General features: G+C 37.6%; 2 protein-coding genes across 2 annotated transcripts in view; one reads left to right on the top strand and one right to left on the bottom strand.

Moving 5' to 3' along the window:
- Positions 1-1,570: 1,570 nt before the first annotated feature.
- Positions 1,571-12,606, top strand: LOC117301130 (carbohydrate sulfotransferase 11-like). Its single transcript, XM_033785020.1, has 4 exons — positions 1,571-1,721; positions 5,560-5,651; positions 6,378-6,572; positions 11,863-12,606. Exons 1-4 carry the CDS (start codon positions 1,571-1,573, stop codon positions 12,604-12,606), a joined length of 1,182 nt encoding a protein of 393 aa, XP_033640911.1.
- Positions 12,607-13,836: 1,230 nt separating this feature from the next.
- LOC117300590 (O-acyltransferase like protein-like) overlaps positions 13,837-27,354 on the bottom strand; it is a 35,567-nt gene continuing 22,049 nt past the window's right edge. The window contains exons 8-17 of the mRNA XM_033784251.1: positions 27,066-27,270; positions 26,445-26,612; positions 24,617-24,713; positions 22,738-23,011; positions 21,935-22,014; positions 18,759-18,863; positions 17,922-18,075; positions 16,597-16,780; positions 16,051-16,193; positions 13,837-14,125 (exon numbers count right to left, since the gene is read on the bottom strand). Of these exons, the coding sequence (XP_033640142.1) occupies positions 13,994-14,125; positions 16,051-16,193; positions 16,597-16,780; positions 17,922-18,075; positions 18,759-18,863; positions 21,935-22,014; positions 22,738-23,011; positions 24,617-24,713; positions 26,445-26,612; positions 27,066-27,270 (1,542 nt within the window). The 3' untranslated portion in view covers positions 13,837-13,993. The remainder of the gene's footprint in view (positions 14,126-16,050; positions 16,194-16,596; positions 16,781-17,921; positions 18,076-18,758; positions 18,864-21,934; positions 22,015-22,737; positions 23,012-24,616; positions 24,714-26,444; positions 26,613-27,065; positions 27,271-27,354) is intronic.

Genomic DNA, 27,354 nt, shown 5'->3' on the forward strand with positions numbered 1-27,354 from the left:
AGTAAATTAGAGGTTGGAATAAAAGTAAGCCTGTCCATTAATATTTGCAGATCAAGAGAGTCTTTAATTTCCGCATGAATACGAATAAACTCCATATTTGTCTCAAAGAGGTATCAAAGATCAAAATACAGCTAGGCTCTTCTCTTCATGTTTGACACATTTCTTATATCTAGTGTGGTACGAGCATAATTGACGATGAAAGTAGTGAAGTCAATTATTTGTTTTTGAAAATTGTCCGTATTCATAGCTAGAGATCGACCCGTGGCGTTTGGAGGAGGCCCCCACCCCATTCCCACTAGATTGGGAGAAAACAGAGGGTCATCCTCGTAAGCTCTCAAAATAACATATACAGACAGACCTGAGTGCCTGATAAAAGGGGTAAAGTACTTAAAAGCAAATCCAAATCAGCCATTTTGAGATATTGAGGACACATAACACAGACAGTTTTAGGTACATTTGTGTGGACACATACACGAAACAGTGCAATCCCATATAGTGGCCACCAAACTTCAACAACAGGGAGGTTTAGCTGCACGTGAATACGCGAGCAAAGACGTGAACGTGAACGTCAGAAAGTGGTGTTGTTTCTAGGTGACGTCACTTCGTTGGGCTTATTTCATGATCACGTTTGACGTCGGCACTGACGTACCTGACGTGAGAAATTGTAACCTCATGTATGGTTATAACGTACATTTTTTTGTTGACTTTAAACTAAAGATATTTATGATGTAATGGGCCCTTGAAAATGATTCTATTTGACGAGAGTTGTGAGATGGATGCTCGCGGACGTTTATCAAAGTTGTTAGGGAGGTTTTGTTGCATTTTACGCGAGCAAAAACGTGAACGTGAGAACATTTTGTTGTACACTTCTCAAGTTTTAAGAATACGTGAAGTTACCCATTTTTCACGTCAGGTACGTACGTTTTGCTCGCGAAACGTGCAGCTAAAACATCACGACTACCCCTGTGCATGTTTGTTCTTGGTTAGACTTTAGGACAGGTCGTTATGTCTGTCGCGGTGATAGTGTTCCGATTCTTTTCCGAGTCTCCCCGCGATACCCGCGGTATTCTCGCGAGACTGCTGGCCCCGCGCGACTACTGCTAGCTCCCCCCCCCACTACGGTCCCATTTAATGGTGAGTAGAAGTCAGCAACCAGCAGTTCGCGCGAGAGCGGTGAGTCTCGTCAGAGCAGTATTCAATGGCGGAAACGTGAATCATTACGACACCGCCACAACTCGACTACCTCACCGCGACAGATCATTAACGACTTGTGCACAAGTCTAGTTTTTGGTAGGAGGGAGAATACAGTTCAAAATTGATATGGGTATTAATTTTGTTTCCCCCCCCCCCCCAGTCCCATGTAGCTACGCTGCTGTTAAAATTAAATGACAATGCAATATAATATTTCTGTCTAGGCCATTCCCTCTATAAATATCTTGGGAGGTAATACAATATGATACATCCCCGCCGTACCTTCTGTGCAAACGCAACACCGCGACCCTTGTCAGTTGACGTTGGATGGTAAAATAAGCGGGTAGACCAACCGTGAAAAAGTAGAAAAATGGCGAAAATGGCGTGGCGGGGTAAATACTACAGTCTTCCCAGATTGATTCTAGTCTGCGTGACGACGATGGCAATTACAGATTTACTGCTTTTTGTGTTGGGTCGAACAATTTGGGAAAGTAGCGTCAATGATGAACTTGGGAACGAGCTAGGGATCGGTAAGTTTGTTGGGCTGTTTGTTTGTTTGTTTGGTTTGTTCCACTTGCACAACTTGAAATAAATAACGTACAAATGGAGGTAGCATCCGGGAGAGGTATAACCCTCCTGTAATGGAGGATCTATACTCTGTCTGTAACTGTTTCTTGTTTTTTTTGTTTTTGTTTTTTTTAAGTAATAAACCTTTGATACTAAGAGTCAGTTCAGGTAATTGACATATATTGTGTGCTCACGATCAAATTTTTTTTAATTTTTATACTTAAATTTGTTGGTGGAAGGGCCTTGGGGAGCAAGATTTTGGGGTTATATTTAGCTCATATTTACAACTCCACCCCACCAAAATGCAAAATTATTTCAAAAAAAACCTTCTTTATCACTACAAAGTATCATCCTTGGTCTGTCTTGAGAAAAGAAAATTACTGCTTTAAATATCACCCTTGTGCTATTTTTTGCATTATGCATTACAGTATGTTTTTACCCTATTTTTGACCCCAAAATATCAACTTGCCAGCTGGGGTGTCAGAAAATTGTCATTACAGTTGAGATTAGGGCCAACATTGGTCTTTTTATATCTGGTAAGAAAAACTATCCTGTTGTGACAGTACAACCTCAAAACTAAAAAAAAAAAAATACCCCAAAACGTGAGCAAACACTTCGAGCCGTCGTGCTTCCAAAGGTCTTTTCTAAAACATGACGCCATCCCAACAATTTTTCCAGCTAGTGGGGAAGTCGAAGAAGGTACCTGAAAGACGTAACGAACCTAAAGGAGCATTTGCCTAACGGGAAAAAATCAGGTATTGTTTCAACTTCGAGGGCATCTTGTGTTGGCACTGCATGCGATTCATCGCGCCTCGACAGTACTACCTCAAAACTAAAAAGAAATCCCCCAAAACGTGAACAAAACGCCTTTTTAAGGGCAATTTCACATAATATGACATACGTGTCCACGGTAAAGAAAAAGAAGAATTGTAAATGGTAGGGGCATGGGGTCCAAATAAACAAAATTGACATTTCAAATCATAATATATCACGTTGCCATGGTAACATCTCATTTGTGTTTAGGCCATTTTAGGTAGCCTTGCTCAAGGCAGTCGCATTATTCGCTCCGAAAAGACGCCGCTGTAAACCCACCCGTATACCCTGTGCGTGGTGCGTGGGATCACACCGCATGACCCACCCGTATACACACTGTCACATCGTACGACTACTGTGCACATAAGTCATCCGCACTCGTACCACTAACCGCATGCGGAGGCCGGTGTACGGGGGCATCGTGTCGTGCGATGTTACGCACAGTGAATACGGGTGGGTTTTTATACAGCGGCGGTCTTTTTTTCGGAGTGAATAATTCGACTGCCTTGAGCAAGGCTACATTTTAGGCCGATTTTGGGGTCCGTCTGAAAAACTGTTTTTTTTTTAGTTAATTACCTATAACTCCACCCCAAACAAACATATTTCATGAAACCTTTTACATCACTACAAAGTTTCATCCTTGGCTTTATTTGAGAACAAAAAAATCGCAATAAGCGCTGGAAAAGACGTCGAACCGGACCACTTTGCAAACTGAACGTACGTACAAACTCACGACTAGGACCTGCGTACTTGTGCACGTACGTGTGTTTGATGTTCGATCGAGGCAAAGTCTGTCTCGATTGACGTCACAAAAGGGGTAGGTAGGCGGAGTCACCCCCAAACAACTTTATCTAATTTTTAATATAAATCGTTACAACCATTACTCAAAAAATTATTTTATTGTTCTTAAACATAAACTCTAATGTTTGAAGAAAAAATGTCTATTTCCAGGTGACTTTAATGTATATCTCACAAAATATGACATTTCAGAGGAATAGGAATTCGAACGCATAGTGAATACGCATTCGGGTGGACAAAGGGGTATATTATACAAATATAACAAGGTTTGAGGGTGACTAGTCGATATTAGCTCTCCGAGGTATTGAAATTCGCCGATGAAACTAGTTGGTCAACTTCCAACACCGAGGGGAGCTCATCGACTAGTCATCCCAATAAACCATGTTATATTTGTTTTACTATACTTCATACATATACAGCTACCGGAACATGAGTTTTGAGCAAGAGAAAATGATTACTGTGAAACAAAATGCACATGGTAAGTTTGTTCATGTGTTGGATGTCGCTAAGAGAGCGCTGTTCGTGTGTGTATACAAAACACTACCACGATCAATAGCGCCCGGGGATGACGTTGCGCAATGGTAGTGCGCATGACAAGTAGAATAGCACCCGGGGAACTATTACTTGTCATGCGGATTTACCACTTGCGTGTTTACTCACGTGCGCGCTTGGTAGTTAGCAAAATTAACAACTGGCACGTGATGATGAATGGACCATGAGAACTCGACTCTCTGTCATGAACATGTATGAGGTAAAGAAATATGTAACAATAGAGGGGACAATGGGTGCAGTAATTCAGTTCTAGCGAACACTCAGTCAGTTACTATCATTAATTTTAATAATGTTATGTAAAGTATTGCATAATATTATTCTGGCAGGCCACGGGGGTGAAGTTCAACATCTTCACGGAGGAGGGCACTGACTGTTTTTGGGCACAGGTTTACAGAGGAATTTTAAAGATCTCTGTTTTTGCCTGGACGTTGTGTTCTATGATAATCGCTCGTGTCCTGTAATAATTGCTCCAATCACAACCGAAATGGAAATATTCTGAGAATCGCTAAAACTTAAGACAGCAAAAACTTTCTTACTATTAATTATGTGCAAGGGGACTTAAAAAAAATTGACATTGTGACGGGTAGTGAGTGAAAATGTCATTTGACGTTGTGACGGCAGATCTGAAGTGATGCGAAATGTCATGTGACATTGTGACGGAGGGTCTGAAGAGATGCGAAATGTCATTTGACATTGTGACGGCTGGTCTGAAGTGAGTCAAATGTCATTTGACATCGGACCGCTTGTCTGAAGTAAGTCAAATGTCATTTGACATTGTGACGGAAGGTCTGAAGTGAGTCGAAATGTCAGTTGAAATTGTGACGGATGGTCTGAAGTGAGTCGAAATGTCATTTGGCATTGTAGACGGCTGGTCTGAAGTGAGTCGACATATCATTTGACATTGTGACGGAGGGTCTGAAGTGAGTCGAAGTGTCATTTGACACTGTGTGTGACGGACGGTCTGAAGTGAGTCGAAATGTCATTTGGCATTGTGACGGAAGGTCTGAAATGAGTCGAAATATCATTTGACACCGTGACAAAGGGTCTAAAGTGAGTTGAAAGGTCATAATGACATTGTGACGGAGGGTTTCTTAATTTTAGTTTGTTGGTGTAAGTTTGTAAAAAATTACAAAAGTTTTTACTTAGTTATTTTTCAGTACAATAAAACGCAGATTAGGCGTCGCTCCATGTGCTTTGATTTCGCTATTTATAGGATTGTGTCTAATAGTGTATGATTATGTGTTTAGTAGGACTAAGACCACAAAGTACTTACATTGACAGCAACTGGTTTGTTAGCTAAAACGAATTCTCTATGCTCCGTTAAAGGATGATTCACTTGATTTTAACGAGGTGTAGGGGTCAAGGAATATGGGTCAACCTTGACCTCTAGCTGCCGGGCAATCTCGGTGGTCTAGTTTGTACGACACTGCTCTAGAGTTGCAAAGGTCGTGGGTTCGAATCCCACCGAGTAATGCATGTGATTTCTTGTCAAAGAACTTGGGAAAGTAGCGAGGATACAGTGCACAGCACACATTGGTGTACATGCGTCAAAACCAAAATAAGTACGCTCTATCCCTGATGCAAATGTAACAACTATTAAATAACCTAAAATTGTTTCATTCGCTTTTACTTGATTAGGTCTTATTGCTGAGTCGCCGAAATTTCTCCGTACAAAGATGGGGGTGAAAACCAACCAGACTCTGTCAGTACAAGTGCCCCCCGAACAACAGGTATTAACAAGTTAATTTAACATGAAGACGAGCAGAGTTTGAATGTAATTAAACTAGAGGGCTTCCTTTTAACTATAACTTGCTGAGGTGCTATAGTTTTTGAGAAATGGGTAAATGTCATGGAAATACGATTTACATGCTGACGAAATTATATTCGTGACTTGTTTGACTCATTTCTCAAAAACTACAGCACCTTAATAATATGTACAATACAAAAAACTCTATTGGTAATTTGTCAAAGACCAGTCTTCTCACTTGGTGTATCTCGACATAATACGCACAAAATAACAAACCTGTGAAAGTTTGAACTCAATTGGTCGTCGAGGTTTCGAGATTAGTGGAAGAAAAAACGCCCGTTGTGTGCTTTCAGATGCTTGATTTCGAGACCATAAATTCTATGTCTTAGGTCTCGAAATCTAATTCAAATATTTTATCTCGAAAACTACGTTACTTCAGAGGGAGCCGTTTCTCACAAGGTTCTCCATTGCTTGTTATCAAGTATTTTTTTTGCTAACAGTTATTTTGAGTAATAACCGATACAGTGTCTACTGCCTTTACCATCGTCATCTTCAAACCGTTTACGTTTAATGTAAGTCTGTGGACACTGTGTTTTGTGTCCTACAAAAAGTACCCAGACCCTTTAATACCAAGTTGCTATAAAGAATGATGATTAGGCCAACCTTGTGTTTGATACTACTATAATATGTATTTTTCGTAATGACGCAGGAAGATTCTGCCGATGAAGTCGGGTACCTGGGCTTTATGACACAGCAGGGTGCCGTGCAACTCGAGCGGCGCGCACACCTCAAACAGGCATGTGCCAGACATCCCGAACTATCACAAGGGGGCCTGAACAACTTTACACTCAGGCACCTCTACGCACACGAGAAACATAAAATCCTCTACTGCTTTGTACCAAAGGTAAGAATCAACAAGCAACAAACCCAGACTTTGGGGGACTAGGGCCCTTTGAACCTACGGCTTCGGCTTTGGATTCGGCTTCAGGCTCCGTTTTCTGGTCTGAAGGAGTGCGTATAAACGCAAAGCTCGCGCAATTTTGTCAAAACAACTGCAGGGCCAAGCTAGCCTGAGCCGTATCTGGAGCCGAAGCAGCGTTTTTTTAGGTGTTCGTGCAGATGCACGAACACCTATTGTTATTGCTCTGTTTTTTAGGTGTTCGGCCATCAGCCGAAAACCTCTTGTTATTGTTCGAGTTTTTTTTAGGTGTTCGGCCATCAGCCGAAAACCTCTTGTTAGGTGTTCGGCCAACAGCCGAACAACTATTGTTATTGTTCTGTTTTTTTTTTTTTTTTTTCCTCGCATTCTTCTTTCCCTGCGAACCTTCTCCAGCAATTTTAAACAAAAGTAAAGCTTGTACAAACTTAAAACTTACTATGTACATAGGCAATAGTGAGTAGATGAAACCGCCACTTCTTGGGAATGATGACGTCATTGATGACGTCATGGCAAGGTTTTTAAAGTTGAAAAACGACATTTGCTTTTCGCTGTATCTCAACGAATATAAAAGCTATGATGTTCATACTTGGGCATCAGATAGATAAAGACTTGGACAACATTTGAAAAGTTAACGCCAAAATCGTATGACCTCATCTTCCGGTCGTACCGGAAGGTCAAACTCTGCCTTTGTGTTTTTTGTGTTTTTTTTGTAAAAAAAGACAATTTGTTGTCATAACTCAAGATTGATATGGAATTTAACATTGAAACTTATCAGACAATTGAACCTTAATAATAAGACCACACAAACTTAATGATGTCATGATGACGTCATCAGGTTTTGAATTACAACAAATCAAAGTTAAATATTTTAAAGAAATCATAACTCCTGAACCACATGGTCGATTTTGACAATCTACATATCATCGGACAGGTCGATCAAACTTCAAAAAACGCTACACACAAAATGACCCCATTTGACCTTGACTTTCGGTTCAAATCAAAAGTTGAACAATTTTACAATTTTTGATCTCTAAAACTACGTAACATTTCAACATAAATTTTGCATCCCGTTATAGATGAGTGATCCTGCTCAAACTTTCCCACAGAGATGATACCAATTTGACCTGAAACTCTGGTCGAAATCGGACGATAAAGCCCACGGATGTGTTGACCCGCGTGATAACTGCGTACACTGCAAAAGCGCTTTGGCTGGCCGTTCCGCTCCATTGATCACACCTTTATCAGTCCACGAGGCCTGTGTGTTCTGCTCGGAATAGTGCATCGTTTGACTGTACGCGTGAAGTCTCAGGTCATTGTACTTACAACGTAGCGCTAGTTTAATGGTGTACCAACATTTTACAATTGAAGTCCGCTCAAATTCGGCGTCAAATTGTTCCCCTGTTCGCCCTTCTCATGGCTTAATTATCAAAACGGAATTAAAGACGACGCTTCGCTGAGATGGCCACCTACTTCAGTGATTCGTATGACTTTTAATTATGTGAGAAAATGCAACCAGAAAAAGACGAACATTGGTTATGTTTTGATCAAACACCGGGAAGCGGATTCGTGACATCGACTCGTGAAGGGTGTTTCTATCCGGCACTCACGGCAGTGTTTAGCGCGCTACACGGTAAAGCTTTGTGAACAAATCATTGCTTTTCAAAATAAGTGTTTATTTAATGCCTAACAAAATCTAACGTGCATCCCAGTTATCGTAGTTGTATCTGTACCCGTGTCGTACACTTGCGAAACCTCTGTAATACTTAATAAATAAGTCTTTTACAGTTATTTACTTCACAAGTCTAAAATTAGTAAACTGTTGTTTCGTATAAAGATTCCCCAAATCCAGTTAACCTTTTAAGAAGTTTACTCTTGAGTTAAACATCACAAGGATCACAAAACCTTCAAACTTTGCACATAGTTAGCTCTTTACTAATAAAATACATCGCTTTAATAAGTATTAACCTTAGCATTTGTTTTCTGTGCAAAGAAAGGTATAAATGTAATAGATTTACACTTTTACTTTCTGTGAAAATTAAAAAGCTATCAACAATCTGTTCATAGATTTAATTTTCCTCGTGTTCTTCTTTACCTCTGAACCTTCCCAAGCAATTTTAAACAAAAGTAAAGCTTGTACAAACTTAAAACTTACTGTGTACATCGGCAATAGTGAGTAGATGAAACCGCCACATTTTTGGAATGATGACGACATTAATGACGTCATGAAAAGGTTTTTAATGTTGAAAAATTACCATTTGCTTGTTGCTGTATCTCAACGAACATAAAAGCTATGATGTTCATACTTAGGCATCAAACAGATAAAGACTTGGGAAACATTTGAAAAGTTAACACTAAAATCGTTATCCTGGGTCAAAGTTCGCCTTCGTGTTTTTTCCATCAAAAAACCAGCTTTTGAGCTTATCTACGGCATAACTCAAGATTGAGATCGATTTGAACCTTGAAACTCAACAGATAGTTGAACCTTCAAAATGACGTTATCGGGTATTAAATAACAATAAAACAAAGTTACGTTTAAAATTTGTAAAAATCATATGGCGCGAAAGTTTTTTGGGGAATTCCCAACAGCGCTCTCTTTTTGCCCACCAAAGAGGGCACTGTTGATGATCAAATCTGTGTACAACATCAAGTGCAGGGGTGAGCTAGATTTTTAAAGGGCTTTCATAAGTTGCAAACAAAAAAACTGATGCCAATCTAACACAAACATATTGCATTTGTGAAGAAACAAGGCGTTCAAAAGTGTGATACAACTTTAACTACAAAATAACGACACATTGTATAAAAAACATCTTTATGGTTCAATGTTTTTGAACTACGTCATCACGTAACGTCCAACCGAACACCGTGTTTTTGTAATTAACAAAAAACACTATGTCTAGTTTTTCTTCTCCATCTTCCTTCTTCTTCCCGTCAACTCTTATCTACAGCATAACTCAAGATTCAAGCCAAACTGAACCTTGAAACTCACCAGACAATTGAACCTCAATACGAAGACGGCACAGTTTTCATACCGTCATGATGACGTCATTAGGTGTCAAATTACAGGGTTTTTAAAGTTGAAAAGGGACCATTTTCGTTTTGCTGTATCTCAACGAATATGAAAGCTATGATGGTCAAGGTTTTCGCATCTGATAGACCAAGACTGGGGCAACATTTGAAAAGTTAACGCCAAAATCGTACGACCTTAGCATCCGGGTCGTTACCCTGGGTCGAAGTTCACCTTCGGGTTTTTTTCGTCAAAAAACAACTTTCGAGCTTTTCTACGGAATAACTCAAGATTGAGATTGAATGGAATGTTGAAACTCAACAGATAGTTGAACCTCAGTATCAAGACAACACATACTTAATTACGTCATTATGACGTCATCGGGAATTGAATTACGTTAGATCAAAGTTTAATATTTGTAAAAATCATAACTCAAAAACTATGAATCGGATTTTGACAATCTACACATCATCGGATAGATCATTAAAAGTTGGACAAATGCTTCACAGAACACGTAAAATATTTTTAATACTTCTAGTGCAAAACAAAATTTGAAAATTTCATAAAATCTTATCGTATTCATGTTTTTAAAACTACTGATCATTTCAACGTAATTTTTGTTTCAGATTGTAAAACAGCAATCCCGCTCAATCTTTTGCACAGAAATAACAAAATTTGGACCTTTACATCAGTCGAAAAGGGACGTCAAAGCACCTGTTGACCCACGCGTTTACCCCATTTTGATCAACAACGCACGATATGTACGCTATGCAGTGCAAGCGCGGGAATTCCCAAAAGTGCTCTCTTTAGTCCAGCGAAAGAGGGCGCTGTAACGTTTTTAGTAACATCGAGCGCTGAGTGAATCGCGGTGAATCGCAGTAGTTGAGTAATAATGAACAACGTCTCGCACCAAAACTACAAGTAGGAATACATATGCATTGATGTTATAAGATACATTATACACCTTCAGATAGTCCATCACATAATTATAAAATGTTTACAAGTCATACATCAGCTGAAAGGTTTTAATGAACTAGTCAGGATCTACACAAATGAAATCAGTTTAAACTTGGCTTCTTGTTCAAACCAGAGGTTGAAAATAATTGGTCAAAGAAAAATAATTTCACAACCACACATTTGATTTTTTATATATTTATACGTCATTGGGTAGGTATGTAACAACTTAAGAAACGATACACAACATTGACTATTAAACCTTGACCTCCAGTTAAACAGGAAGATGCAGTTAATTATTTGAAAAAATATTAACCCAGAACCAGAAATTAGTTGTTTATTATCTGAACGTCGTCAGATAAGGCTTTGAAAAACATTACTAACGCTATAATTTGTGACCTGACAAAATTGTCTTCCGGTTCAAACCGGATGTTTAATATTTGAAAAAAATCATAACATCTGAACCATACATTGGATTTTTTCAATCTATGCATCATCTGAAAGGTCTTAATAGACTTATCACGTGCTATACAATATGCGACCCTGTTTGACCTTGACTTCCAGTTAAAGTTGGAAACTGATATATAATGTTTGAAAAATTAAAAAATCCTAAACCACATGATTTGATTTTTATCATCTATACGTCAAAAGAAAGAACTCAAAAGACATCACCAACGCTACCAAGTGTGACCTCATTTGACAGTACCTTCCAGTTCAAAACGGAAGTTGAAACTTTATATTTGAAAAAATCATAACTTCTAAACCAAATATTGGATTTTTACAACCCATCCATCATTTAAAAGGTCTTAATAAACTTATCACGCGCTACATAAAAAGTAACCCCTATTTGACCTTTTATCCGATGCAAACCGGAAGTTGGTGTTTAATTTGTAAACAAATCATAACTCCTTAACCAGTCATTGGATTGATGAGGTAAATGTTGTCACCAATTCATTCACTCACTCACCACGAACACCTTGTTTTTGTAGTAAACAAAAACTGTACATGTACCTCTAGTTATATGTTGAAATGGCTTGTGTGATAGATGGCTGAAAAATGGTACTCATAGACTTCCACTAGACCGGTCTCTTGTCTTTATGACAGGCAGTGGTCTTTACATGCCCAACGATATCAATGGTTAAACTTAAAGTGGCTGCTTTTTGATGCAAAATAGGGAAATTTATAACATAGTTTTCTTTTAAATTACAGTTTTCAGCCTGTAAAAGATGTCTCTATTTCAAAGCATAAAACCATCCAATTTAAGATATCAATTTGTTATTGGTGTCATTTTAATAGGTTGGATGCAGTAACTGGAAGAGGGTACTGATGGTATTAAGTGATCAACGAAACAGCACTGATGAAATCTCAAATGACGATGCCCACTTTAAGAACGGTATGGAACGTCTGAGCGGACTTAGTCCGGCCGAGCAACAGCATCGCCTGAAGACATACACCAAGTTCATGTACACGCGGCAACCATTTATACGCATTCTGTCAGTCTATATGAATAAGTTTGCAGATATCAAAGTCTACAGGAGCGACCCGTACTTTCAGATGATAGCCAAGAGGATCATGAAGAGGTACAGAAAAGACGCCACGACCAGGGAGCTCAAGACTGGAGAGAACATGACGTGGTACGAGTGGACAAGCTACCTCACCAACCCAAGTGAGAAGGCAAACTTTGACGACCACTGGCAGGAGATATACAAGATGTGCTCCCCGTGTAAAGTCAACTATGACTACCTCGGGTGGTTGGAGACCATAGGAGATGATGCCAAATACATGCTGACTGCGTTAAATCTCGAAGATACAGTGTCATACCCAACTAAAGCAAACAGTCACCCTACAAACAGTTCTGAAACGTATAAGTTCTTCAGTCATAATACTAATAAAACAACGCTTGGCAAACTCTGGGAGGTGTATCAAACGGACTTTGAACTATTTGGCTACCCGAAACCGGACTTGGAATGTTTTTATTATTACGTTGACCCTAACGTCGTCAGAAATTTCACGAAGTGCAAAACAATTTGTGAAAAATAATTTTTTTTTTAAAAGTTTTGGGTCACACGATTAAGTGCTCGATTTGTGCAGAACTTAATGAGCTTTAATATGGTGCAAAAATCTTGTACGTATCAATTATGGTTCTCCAGAAATGTATTTTGTTTATATTAGAAGTAAATAAGGTTCAGAAACAAGAATCAAACGTAGAAAACCCGTACAATAACATTAAGTTTTTGGCTGTTTTCCGAATAAGACAAAAACCATAATTCTTACTTTCCTCTTCGTCTTCCCAGTTTAATTTGTTTGCGATCAAACCAGCCCCTTACACCTGCAACCCCCCCCCCCCCAACACACATACAAACACATTTATCATAATACATTCACAGTGCAATGCTACACAATTCATTACAACTTTATTGTTACTACAAAGAAAATCTCTTTAGCCTTTGACACATAACACCAAAACAAAGTACTGAAAAAAAAAAGTTTAGGGTAACAGAGAAAAAGAGGTAAAATAATAGAAAGTTGAAAAGTATACCCTAGAAAGTTCAAAGGGCAGATGTAAAATAAAATAACTATTTGAGCTGTCTGTAATTTTGCGGCATGCTAATAGTGCAATTCCTTACATGGTCAAACTTCTAGCTGGCTGCCAAAACACAAAGGTTTAGCCCGGCGGTTTGCGTGCGAATCATGTTATGGTTTTCGAGTGTCGTCAGAGGTCACATCGTCTATACATTCAACACGAAGTAGTCTGCTTGTATGTTCCTTTATCAATGTGAGACCCAATTTTGCATGCTCTGTCTGTAATTGTCACGCTTTAACTGTATTTTTTTTGTAAAATCAATGAAATTTTGCCCGTGGCAACCAAATTGAATGTTTTGTTTATAAAATGAAAATGTTACTACTACTGCTACTACTAAATGATTTACTATGTTTTCATAAATGATTTGGGTTGAAATGAAGGTGAAACATTTTTTTTTTAGCAAAATGACGTTAAAGAGTCGAAGTATAAAACGGTTTTCCGGGTAATGTTTGTAAAAACCACTCTTCTGCAGACCCTCTGATGGGGGAAGAGGGGGGGGGGGGTGTTAAGGCCCGGTCCCACTGAAAACGATAACGATCACGACGCAAAGAGAGCGTATTCTATTGGTCGAATTGCTCCACGCAGAATACGCACACGCTCATCAAACCAATGGAATGCGTTCTCTTTGCGTAGTTATCTTTATCGTATTCGTTATCACTGCAGTGGGACCGGGCCTTTAGCTTTTGTAACGTGGTAAAAAAAACAAAACTTCAAACTCCAGGTATGGGTCTCTTCGTGAAAGATCAGCGATTACATTACTTGTCATCCAAGTTTAATAGGACACCTATTAGTGCCGAAAAATGACAATGACAACTTTTCCATCTTTCTGACTGATTGCAGAATTTATTTTATCTTTTTCTTTCCAACACCACCGAGCAGAGCTTTCTCGATGCTCATGACCGGTCCCTCCACAAACAGCGAGAGCAGGAAGGCAGCAAAGTAGGAGACCACAGTATTAGAAATGAAGGTCAGGGCCTGAAAAGAGAGAGTTGTAAAAGCAATCAATATCAAACTTTTATACTACTAATAATAATAACCACCATTTATAGAGCGCAGAAAGCATCGGCATCCATGTGCTGTTAAAAGACATGAACAATCTTAAGCAATACGAGACAATTTTAAATGTTTTAAGCTCATACAACAAAATGTATATGAAAATGGACGAACAATAAAAGTTAAAAAGTACCAAAACATTGATTGACTAGTATTGTACTCTGAACCTTAACTACTTCTGAGATGTCACTCTAATGATGAGAGTGAACATTTTACGAAACCACATTTAACACTTAGGCCTAATTTGCTTACATTCGAAACGAATGTATATTTAGGCCTAACTGTAGGTTCGTTACAAACTAAACTACTAGTGATATTTCAACTTAAAATGACTGTCTCTCCCAATTGAAAGATAACTAGATGTTCAAAACACAGCTAAAAAACATGTAAATATTTTAGTTTTCAAAAACATATTCCAGTTAATAATTAATGTACTTTTAGTAAAAACATTTTATTATTCTAAACTGATCAAAACATGATACTCATAAATGTAGCAAGCACTTTAAAAATATTATGCTTATAAATTTTGCAAAATAGAAATGTGACCAAAGGTCGATCGACAAAACACAAGTTTATTAAAAATAGTGCAAGCCAGAGACTAGACTATAATCAAATCGTACAAACTGGTACGTCGTGATATCCTACGTTGGACCATACCACCGTCGCAGAGGGGTGGTCAATCAGCATGGGAAAGTGGTTTGGTCAATATAAAAAGTGTAACACTATACCAGCATCCTTTTTTACAACAAAGTTTGTATGTCATAAAACAATGTCTGTCTGTCAATAATATTGTCTCTCAATTGTAGTTGTCAATTGGCAATGTCAACTGTCAATCAGAGTCTGTCTGTCAGTGGTCATTGTTGGTAGATGAGCCAAATTAAAGATAACAATTAATTAAATATTCAAAACAATTAGATGAGGTAACAGTTTAATATAAAGGAGGCAATATCTGGACAATAATTCAAACTAAACAAATATAAAGAAAATCAATTATTGTTAAAGGGAGACAAGTGTCACGATCCAATAATCCGATGACCTTAAGCCGTCAGAACTTGAATTGGATGCTCTAAACCACTCGGCCATGACACCCTATACAAAACTTCCCATCGGCAATCCCTTTTCAATTAAATTCAGTTAAAATCAATCAACATTTATTTCCATATTTGGTATAAACAGGAGAATAACAACCAAATTCAGCACAATTATAAGTCAATGACAATCAAGAACAGGTCGAGGAAATAATAACTGGAAACGAAATGAACAAAATATAATTTGATCAGCCCCCAGTCGTGACACAATAATATCCTTGGTTCTGTGTCCTTTGTAACGCATGTAAAATAACCCAGTGCACCCTGGGCTTAGCGAGGGGTTCGCACCGGTGTCCCTGGCTGTGGCTGCTGAATGCGCCGTTACAGCACCTTGTAAACCCTTAAACATAAGGTGCTACATAATTGGGTCTCAGAATTCACCACTGCCATAACCAATCTTTCTGTTTAATGTATATTATAATTTATGATTGATACGTGCGCTATAAAATATTCGATATTAGCACCATTTTGTAATGAACACAGAGCAAACCTCTAATATGTGGGCATTTATAGAGGCCAAAACAGCTTGGTATGTGAAACAAACCAACAATGAGAATTGTTGATAGTAGACCATTCATCTTATAAACCGCTCTCTATTGACAAGTTACAATGTATAATGCAACTCATGTACTATAGCATTACTTGGACTGAACATGACCCGCAGAGTTCTCAAACAAGTCAAGTAGTCATTATTGCCTCTTTCCTTTGAGTCGCAATCTAATGAACCAATAACAAGAACAACAATAGGCCTGTACTCACATATTGCATGTAAGTGACGTGGTAAAACGACTTTGCTGTATTATAGATGACGAAGATCAATGTTGGATGGAGGAGGTAGGCACCGAAGGTTATGCGGCTAAGAGGAGCCCAAAACCCCCAGCTCAGAAAAGCATTCACCGGTCCTGTCAAAATAGAAACGCTGATAATTATTGCTACAAATTAACTTGGGGAGTAGTAGACCTGGCGACCTACACTTTCGTATTATACTACGTTCAGCGCAGATGAAGTGTCCTATGAAGGGAGAGGGGAGCTGGTGCTTTCTACTCATCGAAGTTGCGAGAGAATAATGAAAGAAAAAACACACCTTTGTTGCAAAAATGTTTGTGCTTTCAGATGCACAATAAAATACAGGAGAAATTACCTCTTTCTTAAAAACCACGTTTACTTCAGAGGGCGCCGTTTCTCACAATGCTTTATACTACCAATAGCTCCCCATTACTCGTTACAAAGTAAGGTTTGATTCTAACAATTGTTATGAGTAATTACCAATAGTGTCCAGTGCCTTTAAACCTCCATACCACTTACCTCCGTATCCGAATACACAAGCAAAAGCCACCCATGCGACAGCAATAGCAAAGCTGAACCGGGAGAAGACCAAATAAAGGACTGAGGCGTATTGTGGAAACTCGTTCCCAGGTTGTCTGTACGGGCCAAATAACACGCTCAGGGCTACCCCAGTGGCCAGTACCCATACAAATCCATTGAGGAACTGTAAATCAATGAAAGTACGCCTTTGTTAAAGCCATTGGACACTTTCTGTAAACAGTATTCTCCAAAGGCCCACACTTCGTGTATCACAACTTATATATACAATAACAAACCTGTGAAAATTTATTCTCATTCGGTCATCGGAGTCGGGAGAAAATAACGGGAAAACCCACCCTTGTTTCCGCACGTTTCGCCGTGTCATGTTTAAAATAAATCCGTAATTCTCGATATCGAAAATTGATAGTGTTAATTCTTTCTCAAAAAGTAAAGCATTTCATGGAACAATATATCAAGAGAAGTCTTTCACCATTAACAATCCCCATTGTAAACCCTGTAAGTTATTTGTAAATCTGTGAACTTTAAATTTTGTTTCTTCTGTTCCGAAAGTGTCCAATGGCTTTAAAGCACCCGTCTAAAGTTTATACAATAATACTACTACTATAAAAAAAAAATGATAATAATAATATTATGTTACAGAGCGCATTTCAGTTCTGGGAAAACTCTCAATGCCTTTTTCATATAATACAATAACAAATACAAGTGTAATCTACAAATTAACTTCACAAAATAAACACAAATAAGTCCAATACAGTCAGAATAGGGGCATTTGCATACAAGCCACAGGAAGGCTTGTTTTGCAATGCCAGACCATACACGGAAAGATTACAGCAAAAAGAAAGAAAGGTAAAACAAAGTCTTCCTCAGAGATAATAAAACTAAAATAAAGGTGGTATGGAACAACATTGAGGGTGGAGTTTAGGAGATAAGGAACAAGGCAAAAGTGCATACAAGATTACTAGGGCCCAATTCCATGACTCTGCTTACCGTAAAGCAAATAATCAGCGCTTGTGGAAACAGGGAATAAAAGTGCTTACGTCAAGCGTGTTTCAATTTAATTGAATTTAAAATGGTTTATTAAAAAAAAAACTGTCTTGCACATGCAAAAGTCAATAAATATGTTAAAAAATACAATAATTAGAAAAAAAAAAAAAAAAAATCGGCGCTTGCACCTATAGCGGAGAATGTGATCTTTAGAAGTTTCACATACCCCCAGCTTTTGCAAAATCATTGTTGCTTCTTTGCCAAACACAAGGATTTCACTGTTTGCAATTTTTTTCTGTTATTCCCCAAAAAGCACGTACCTTGCTCATCTTGACTGGTTTTCCATGCTGTTTGTAGAAGATATAGCCGGCGACCATGCCTACCAAGTAAGCTGGAATGCGACAATATGGTTTTCCATATATGACATCAGCATTTGGATTTCCGTATACAACTTGTGTGTTGTTGTTGTAGGCTCTAAAATAGGTTAAAAAAAACACAAACAGAAAAGGGTGTGAATGCGTTGTGCAAGTAACATGTGCCCGAATTAACCCTTAAAGACACTAGACACTGTTGGTAATTGTAAAGACCAGTCTTTTCACTTGGTGTATCTCAACCAAAGATTATAGAGCGCCGAAGGCGCAAGATGGGGAACTGAAGCTTTATCTATTGTTGGAACCTGAAATACGCATGGGCGCCATTTCAGCAAGTGAATGTTTTGTTTCCCATTGATAGGAATGGTCATTTTCTGCACTGATCTACTGTCGTATGAAAATAGTTACTTGCCGAAATGGCGTCCAGTGGAATTTCACATTTCAGCCCGAGTTCCGCATCTTGCGCCTTGCGGCGCTCTATAATCTTTGATCTCAACATATGCATAAAACAACATTCATAAATACCTCAGACAGTTTCGCTATTCCTATTGGTGGAGAGCGCGTCATCAAGGTTTTGTGAGAAACGTATTTTTGACTCCATATGTCACGGCGACGTGAACAACGTTAGAATATCAATAATATTTGCCCCAAATGATTTGTAAACATTACTCCGATCCTGCTTTTGAGGGTTTTGGGTTGGCTGGAATGAAAATGTTGCTTTTATCGGTTGGAAGCAATTGTACGTTTTTTTTAATGAAGTGGTAACACATTTTCCACAGTACTTACGGGTGGTTCCATACGGGTGACCCATAGTAAGTAGCTAGGTATGCCGTGATGCCAAAGGATCCAAGGCACAATGTCGCAATAACTGTCATTCCAATTTTAGGCTTCCTAAAGAAAAAAAAATTGTACTATTAAATGCAAAATCAACAATAATTAATAAGAATACTTTATTGATTTATATTGCGCTTTTTCTATAAATTTTCACATTAAAAAATGCATTACAGACATTTATTAGACAATGATTAAAAATCTGACAACTGTTAAAAAGCAAAGAAATACCACAATCCCAAAGTATGAAAAAACCCCAGACCTTTTATAAAGGACTTCCCGAGCAGTGAAAATTCAATATAAAGACAGTAGATACAACAGTAAAAATGCATTGACATCAAGACTGTAGATACAACAGTAACATGCAATTACATAAAGACAGTAGATACAACAGTAAAAATGCATTGACATAAAGACAGTAGATACAACAGTAAAAATGCAATGACATAAAGACAGTAGAAACAACAGTAAAAATGCAATGACATAAAGACAGTAGATACAACAGTAACAATGCAATGACATAAAGAGAGTAGATACAACAGTAAAAATGCAGTGACATAAAGACAGTAGATACAACAATGCAATGACATAAAGACAGTAGATACAACAGTAAAAATGCAGTGACATAAAGACAGTAAATACAACAGTAAAAATGCAATGACATAAAGACAGTAGATACAACAGTAACAATGCAGTGACATAAAGACAGTAGAAACAACAGTAAAAATGCAATGACATAAAGACAGTAGATACAACAGTAAAAATGCAGTGACATAAAGACAGTAGATACAAAAATGCAGTGACATAAAGACAGTAGATACAACAATGCAATGACATAAAGACAGTAGATACAACAATGCAATGACATAAAGACAGTAGATACAACAGTAAAAATGCAATGACATAAAGACAGTAGATACAACAGTAAAAATGCAATGACATAAAGACAGTAGATACAAAAATGCAATGACATAAAGACAGTAGATACAACAATGCAATGACATAAAGACAGTAGATACAACAGTAAAAATGCAATGACATAAAGACAGTAGATACAAAAATGCAGTGACATAAAGACAGTAGATACAACAATGCAATGACATAAAGACAGTAGATACAACAGTAAAAATGCAATGACATAAAGACAGTAGATACAACAGTAAAAATGCACTGACACAAAGACAGTAGATACAACAGTAAAAATGCAGTGACATAAAGACAGTAGATAAAACAGTAAAAATGCAGTGACATAAAAAATAGTTGATACAACAGTAAAAATGCAATGACATAAAGACAGTAGATACAACAGTAAAAATGCAATGACATAAAGACAGTAGGTACAACAGTAAAAATACATTGACATAAAGACAGTAGATACAACAGTAAAAATGCATTGACATAAAGACAGTAGATACAACAGTAAAAATGCAATGACATAAAGACAGTAGACACAACAGTAAAAATGCAATGACATAAAGACAGTAGACACAACAGTAACAATGCAATGACGTAAAGACAGTAGATACAACAGTAAAAATGCAATGACCTAAAGACAGTAGATACAACAGTAACAATGCAGTGACATAAAGACAGTAGAAACAACAGTAAAAATGCAATGACATAAAGACAGTAGATACAACAGTAAAAATGCAGTGACATAAAGACAGTAGATACAAAAATGCAGTGACATAAAGACAGTAGATACAACAATGCAATGACATAAAGACAGTAGATACAAAAATGCAATGACATAAAGACAGTAGATACAAAAATGCAATGACATAAAGACAGTAGATACAACAATGCAATGACATAAAGACAGTAGATACAACAGTAAAAATGCAATGACATAAAGACAGTAGATACAAAAATGCAATGACATAAAGACAGTAGATACAACAATGCAATGACATAAAGACAGTAGATACAACAGTAAAAATGCAATGACATAAAGACAGTAGATACAAAAATGCAATGACATAAAGACAGTAGATACAACAATGCAATGACATAAAGACAGTAGATACAACAGTAAAAATGCAGTGACATAAAGACAGTAGATACAACAGTGAAAATGCAATGACATAAAGACAGTAGATACAAAAATGCAGTGACATAAAGACAGTATACAACAATGCAATGACATAAAGACAGTAGATACAACAGTAAAAATGCAATGACATAAAGACAGTAGATACAACAGTAAAAATGCACTGACATAAAGACAGTAGATACAACAGTAAAAATGCAGTGACATAAAGACAGTAGATAAAACAGTAAAAATGCAGTGACATAAAAAATAGTTGATACAACAGTAAAAATGCATTGACATAAAGACAGTAGATCCAACAGTAAAAATGCAATGACATAAAGACAGTAGGTACAACAGTAAAAATACATTGACATAAAGACAGTAGATACAACAGTAAAAATGCATTGACATAAAGAGAGTAGATACAACAGTAAAAATGCAATGACATAAAGACAGTAGATACAACAGTAAAAATACATTGACATAAAGACAGTAGATACAACAGTAAAAATGCAATGACATAAAGACAGTAGATACAACAGTAAAAATGCAATGACATAAAGACAGTAGATACAACAGTAAAAATGCAATGACATAAAGACAGTAGAAACAACAGTAAAAATGCATTGACATAAAGACAGTAGATACAACAGTAACAATGCAATGACGTAAAGACAGTAGATACAACAGTAAAAATGCATTGACATAAAGACAGTAGATACAACAGTAAAAATGCAATGACATAAAAAATAGTAGATACAACAGTGAAAAGGCAGTGACATAAAAAATAGTAGATACAACAGTAAACATACATTGAAATAAAGACAGTAGTTACAACTGTTATAGTAACTGTTACTATAAAATAGTAGATACCAAATTTTATTAATAATGGTTGAAACTGTCGCTGGATAAGTATTGCTTGAAGCTTTGCATGGTGTGGATGAATAGGAAGAAACTATAAATAAATAGTAAACTTGCGGGTACAACCATGTGTAAATCTCTTTTGTGTGAGTGTTGGCTTTGACTTTTTTATAGCCGGTTTGATCTCAACGTTTCGAACAGTATACTCTGCTCGTCTTCAGGAGAACTAGATACTTACTTATACAAAAGATACAAGATGAATGGACTGATGAAGAAGAACTGCATATCATTTGCCAAGTACCAGGCCCAGCCCATACACTGTGATAACAAAACGATAGAAATCAGGTTAAAAATGTTTGTTGTTTTCAAGCGAACAAAATCAAGGTTCAATTCAAAATAACTCATTCAAACAATCATAATTGAAACATTATTACAAAACACAATTGCAGTTTCTGAAAGCAACTGAGTTTCGGGTAGACAATTCAATCCTTAAAAGAAATACAGTTATACCAAAAAAAACACACGAAAAAAAACCCCACAATCCTTTAGACAAACAACAATAGATTAATTGTTTTAAAGGCAGTGTACACTATTGGTAATTACTCAAAATAAATATTATCATAAAACCTTTCTTGATAACGAGTAATGGGGAGAGGTTGATAGTATAAACATTGTGAGAAACAGCTACCTCTAAAGTAATGTAGTTTTCGAGAATGAGTAATTATCCACGAATTTGATTTTGAGACCTCATATTTAGAATTAGAGGTCTCGAAATCAATCACCTGAAAGCGCACAACTTGGTGTGACAAGGGTGTTTTTTTCTTTCATTATTATCGCGCAACGTCGACGACCGACTGAGCTCAAATTTTCACAGGTTTGTTATGTTATGCATATGTTGAGATACACCAAGTGAGAAGACTGGTCTTTGACATTTTACCAACATTGTCCGCTGCCTTTAACGACTAAAACAGAGCATATACGGACAGAAAAGTACAGACAGGAACAATACCGTATAACGGCCAGACAATGTTAAGATCATACCGACGCATTAAGATCACCAGGGAACGGGTACAAGTTGTTGATGTACAGCAGATTTGTCCACCATTGCTCCCTGCAAAGATCCGCCACATCCTCAAAGAATAACGTCTTGTACGGTCCCTCGCCCATATGTATGGCCAGCGATGCCCATATGGCCAATGCTATCATGTACGTGGGGGTGATTCGCCACAGCCGATGGAAGTAGAAGATGAACCAGTTCATCTTGCCATTAACTTTCTTCATGTGTTTCAGTGTTAGGTAAGTCAGAAGCAGTCCGCTGTTGATGCAAACAAACAGTTAAACTTAATTAATAACAATGACATGCAATGTTAAAAAAAACAGTTATTAAAGACACTATTGGTAATTGTCAAAGTGCAGTCTTCACACTTGGTGTATCTCAACATAATATGCATAAAAAAAAAAAACGTTGAAATATGAGCTCGATTGGTCGTCAAAGTTGCGATATAATAATGAAAGAAAAAACACCCTTGTCACACAAAGTATTGTGCGTTTAGATGGTTGATTTCGAGACCTCAAATTCTAAATCTGAGGTCTTGAAATCACATTCGTTAAAAATAACTTAATTCTCGAAAACTATGTCACTTCAGAGGGAGCCGTTTCTCACAATGTTTTAAACCATCAACCTCTCTCCATTACTCGTTACCAAGGGAGGTTTTATATGCTAATAATTATTTTAAGTAAATACCAACAGTGTCCATTGCCTAGTTCTAATCCCACCCTTTCATGTTTCCCTGCATTGTTGTCGAACAACGCATTTACCACTTTATGGTCAAGTAATCCATCCTTTCATACTGAACATCCTTTGTCATCACCACTTTACTCATATTTGTTCTTAGCCACCAATTGTTTCTAAAAAACACCCACTTTGATTGGCTATAATTTTCCCGTTATTGTTTTATTCTGGATCCTTCCCTTAGTCCCTTTCCCCTCTTTTTTTCCCTATAAATGGATATGTATTTGTTGTACTTGGTTTATGCCCCTGAAGAAGGTCCGGTTTGGAACGAAAGCTAATGCCATCTACCGGTACCCTACTCATTAAATACTAACTAGTTCTTATATAGCACATTTTTTAATAAGTCTCAATGCGCTTTACATTTAGTAGTGCCCTGGCCAATGGACCAATAACTACCCTTTAATCTTCACCTCTCTGGGGAGTACACAACTTGGGCAACACAGAATCGGCCCGAAGATTTTGTCAAGCCCAATATTCAGCCTCCAACGCTCGCAGTTACCCATTTATACTCCTAGGTGAAGAGAAGTATTTATAGAAAAGTATCCTGCTCAAGGACTAGACACGAGTTTCTCGATCGTATGATTCTTACTTTCAATATCGAGTGTTTTGGTCTGCTCAGAACCTACATGCTGTAGCCCTGCATGGATGTACATCGGTTCCCAATTTGAATTCTGAAACGAATACTTCGGGCCAGGAGACAGAAGCAGTCGTTAGAACAGAGGTATCCGCCCCTTGCATTGGTTGCCATCTTTGATGAAACGAGAACCCCGTGAAAGACCATCATTGGCTGAGAGTCGTTCGCAGCGCGTACATGCGTTCCCTGTTTCATTGTAATACATTCGAGATGGCGGTCAATGACGCCATAGGCAATCCATCTACTGGCTGCTAAATGCCTGTGTACTATATTATGATCTCCCTTACAATTTTGTTCTCAATTCAAGTCACTATACGTCCTTACTGTAAAAACCACATCATTACAAAATGCATACAACATGTAGTAGCGCAACAGAGTAGTTTAAGAGTTAAACAGTCAACGAAAATTTATAGTATGGAATCCGATTTGAAAAAGAGGCTTGTAGTAATCAGCCAATGGACGGAAAAGAGACAAGTTTAGCCTTATAATAGTACCTTAGCATGAAGAAAACATCAACAGAGACCGTAGAGTTCACGATGACGCAAAACGAAAACGAGGGGAAAATCACATCGATTGGATACCTAAAGTCATCTGTCAAAAGAATAACAAACACTAACGTTTTAACCAAAGATTACCAAACACAAACGTTTTATCGAAAGAATATCAAACACAAACGTTGTCATAACGAAAATCAAACACAGAAGTTAAAGAATAACAAACACAAAAGCTGTAACAGAAGAATATCGAAGACAAAAGTAAGTTGTAGTCAACAAGTATCAAACACAAAAGTTGTTACCAAAGAATCAAACACAAAAGCTGTAACAAAATATTATCAAAAACAGAAATTGTAAACAAAGAATATTAAACACAAAAGCTGCAGCAAGAGTATATGAAACACCAAAAGTGTAACAAAATAATATCAAACACAAACGCTGTAACAAAAGAGTATCAAACACAGAAGTTGTAAACAAAGAATATCAAACACAAACGTTGTAAAGACAAATCATTTTGGCCACCAACCCCCCCCCCCCCCCCCCCCCACAAAGATATGGAATGGGCCCAATATAAATGTATGAATTATTATTATGACAAAATATATGGGAGACCGTCAACTAGATATCTTAGTTGGTCGAGTGCCAGTGTCCAAGATTGCTCGGTCATTTAACTCCAACATGAACGGTATACCGGTGTCCCAGGGAAAATTTCGCTCGTCCCAAGCGCCTTGCTTTAACCAAAGGCGCTAGGATGGGCAAACGTGTATCATGCACTGTCATTGGTTTAATAATGCGCAGTCCCATCATGCATCACACTCACACTGCACCATATTTATATGCACTGTACGCATGACGTACTTCCTGAACAAGAATCTGTGCAAGCGATTAGCCCATCCCAGCGGTCCTGGATAGACTGGCCGTTGGGGCCGAGCGAAAGGGAAAATCTGTCCCCATATAGGAAATCAACAAAGGCTGGAGCAGAATGTTTCAAAAGAGGGCGCTAACAGAATAAATTTGTACTCAGTTTGCCATAATGGGGGACAGAATCTCAATGGGACAAAATATCCTGCATACACCAACGGAGCTTAAAAGGACATAGTCTCATTTGGCTTTATTTATTTTATTTTATTCATTTCTTCTTTACCCTAGGGAAACCTCTAAGTGAAACACTGTTTTCCAGAGGTGCCCAGCAACCACAAGCACATTAAAATTGTAAAAATTGTATTAATATAAAAGTATATTTAAAATGACATACTATTAGTAGCAATATTAAAAATAGAAAAACAGACAAATTTAAATAAAGACTACGGATTTATGACAACAGCACAAAATCTTTACACCAAGCAAAATAAACAATAAAGACAAAGGTTAAAAATCTCGTGCAGCCACAAAAAGCAACACATGCCCCATCTATTAAAAATTCTTGGACTGTATTTTAAAACTTGCTACAGTGCATGGCAAGGTATTCTTTAGTATAAGGGGCAGTTGGTTAAATGAGTTGACCCCACGAGCAGCAAATTTCCGTTTTTCTGAGTTGGTTGTGGTTTTAGGCAGTGAGGGAACTAGATTACCTTGTGAGCCCGATCTGGTGTTGTATGAGTTGGCAGTGGCGGCATAATTAAAAACATCACAAAGTTGAGGAGGCAGTCTGGAAGTAAGACTCTTATAATATACTAAAAAGTTTAAATGGAAATTTCTCCTGGCACTTCTTAAAAACTCCCACCCAAGAGTATAGATACAAAGTGTGTGTGAAAAGTTCTCCGGGGGGAGGAAAAGGATAGCTTTTACCAGAGCACTGTTTTGGATTATATCAAAGAGTAAGACTTACCCATGAAACCAACCTGGAAGCTGAAGGTGTGGCCTAGAATAATCCAGAACATACTGAGGACGCGAATACCATTCAGACAAGCTAGACTTCCCGCAGTCTGCTCAGTATTCAAAATCTTAGAGCCATTTCTGATGGACGAGAACCCCATCAAGAGTGTGTCGATAAACCCTGAACAAAATATAACAAAACATGATTAAATGACGCTGTTCAAGTATACACAGGATAATGTAGTAAAGGCACAGGAGACTATTGGTAATTACTCATTATTAATATGAATTGTTAGCATACAAACTTACTTGGTGACGAGTATTAGAGAGCTGTTGATAGTATAACACACAGTGAGAAACGGCTCCATTAAAAGTAAACGTAGTTTTTCAGAAAGAGGTAATTTGTTTCTTTCAATTTTTTAAATAGTTCAGGCCTGAAGCATTGATATTCATCTGGAAACACACAACTGTGTGCAACGAGGGTAGTTTTTCTTTGATAATATCTTGCCATTTGAAGACCATTTGAGTCCACATTTTTCACAGGTTTGTTATTCTATGCACATTATACCGAGATCTACCAAGTGAGACTACTGGTCAAAGGTGTTCACTTAATTTCAAAAGTACAAGATCTTACCTAATTTATTCAACCTTTTTCTGGCTGCATCTGTATCAACAATGAAGTGTTCTTTGCTTTCAACCATCTCAACGTGCATAGCATGCCCATTGGTGGCGCCCTTTCCATTCTGAAGTTCTGGTTCAGACTGATCCTTGCTTTTGACCATATCGGCTCCTTTAACCTCCTCAGCGTCATCAGTAGTAAGAGCGGACTCATAAACGTTCTGTAACATGACATGTACAATAACAAGTAGAGCATTACTATGGATGAAAACTATGAAGGATCATTGCATAGAAACACTATGTCC

The sequence above is a fragment of the Asterias rubens genome, chromosome 16 (genome assembly GCF_902459465.1).
Source record: "Asterias rubens chromosome 16, eAstRub1.3, whole genome shotgun sequence".
NCBI lineage: Eukaryota > Metazoa > Echinodermata > Asteroidea > Forcipulatida > Asteriidae > Asterias > Asterias rubens.

Excerpts from the sequence above, each read along its gene's own strand:
- LOC117301130 (XM_033785020.1), top strand. The coding sequence starts at position 1,571 with ATGGCGTGGCGGGGTAAATACTACAGTCTTCCCAGATTGATTCTAGTC. Across the intron at positions 1,722-5,559 it reads TGGGAACGAGCTAGGGATCG|GTCTTATTGCTGAGTCGCCG; the intron begins GTAAGTTTGTTG and ends TTACTTGATTAG. Across the intron at positions 5,652-6,377 it reads AAGTGCCCCCCGAACAACAG|GAAGATTCTGCCGATGAAGT; the intron begins GTATTAACAAGT and ends GTAATGACGCAG.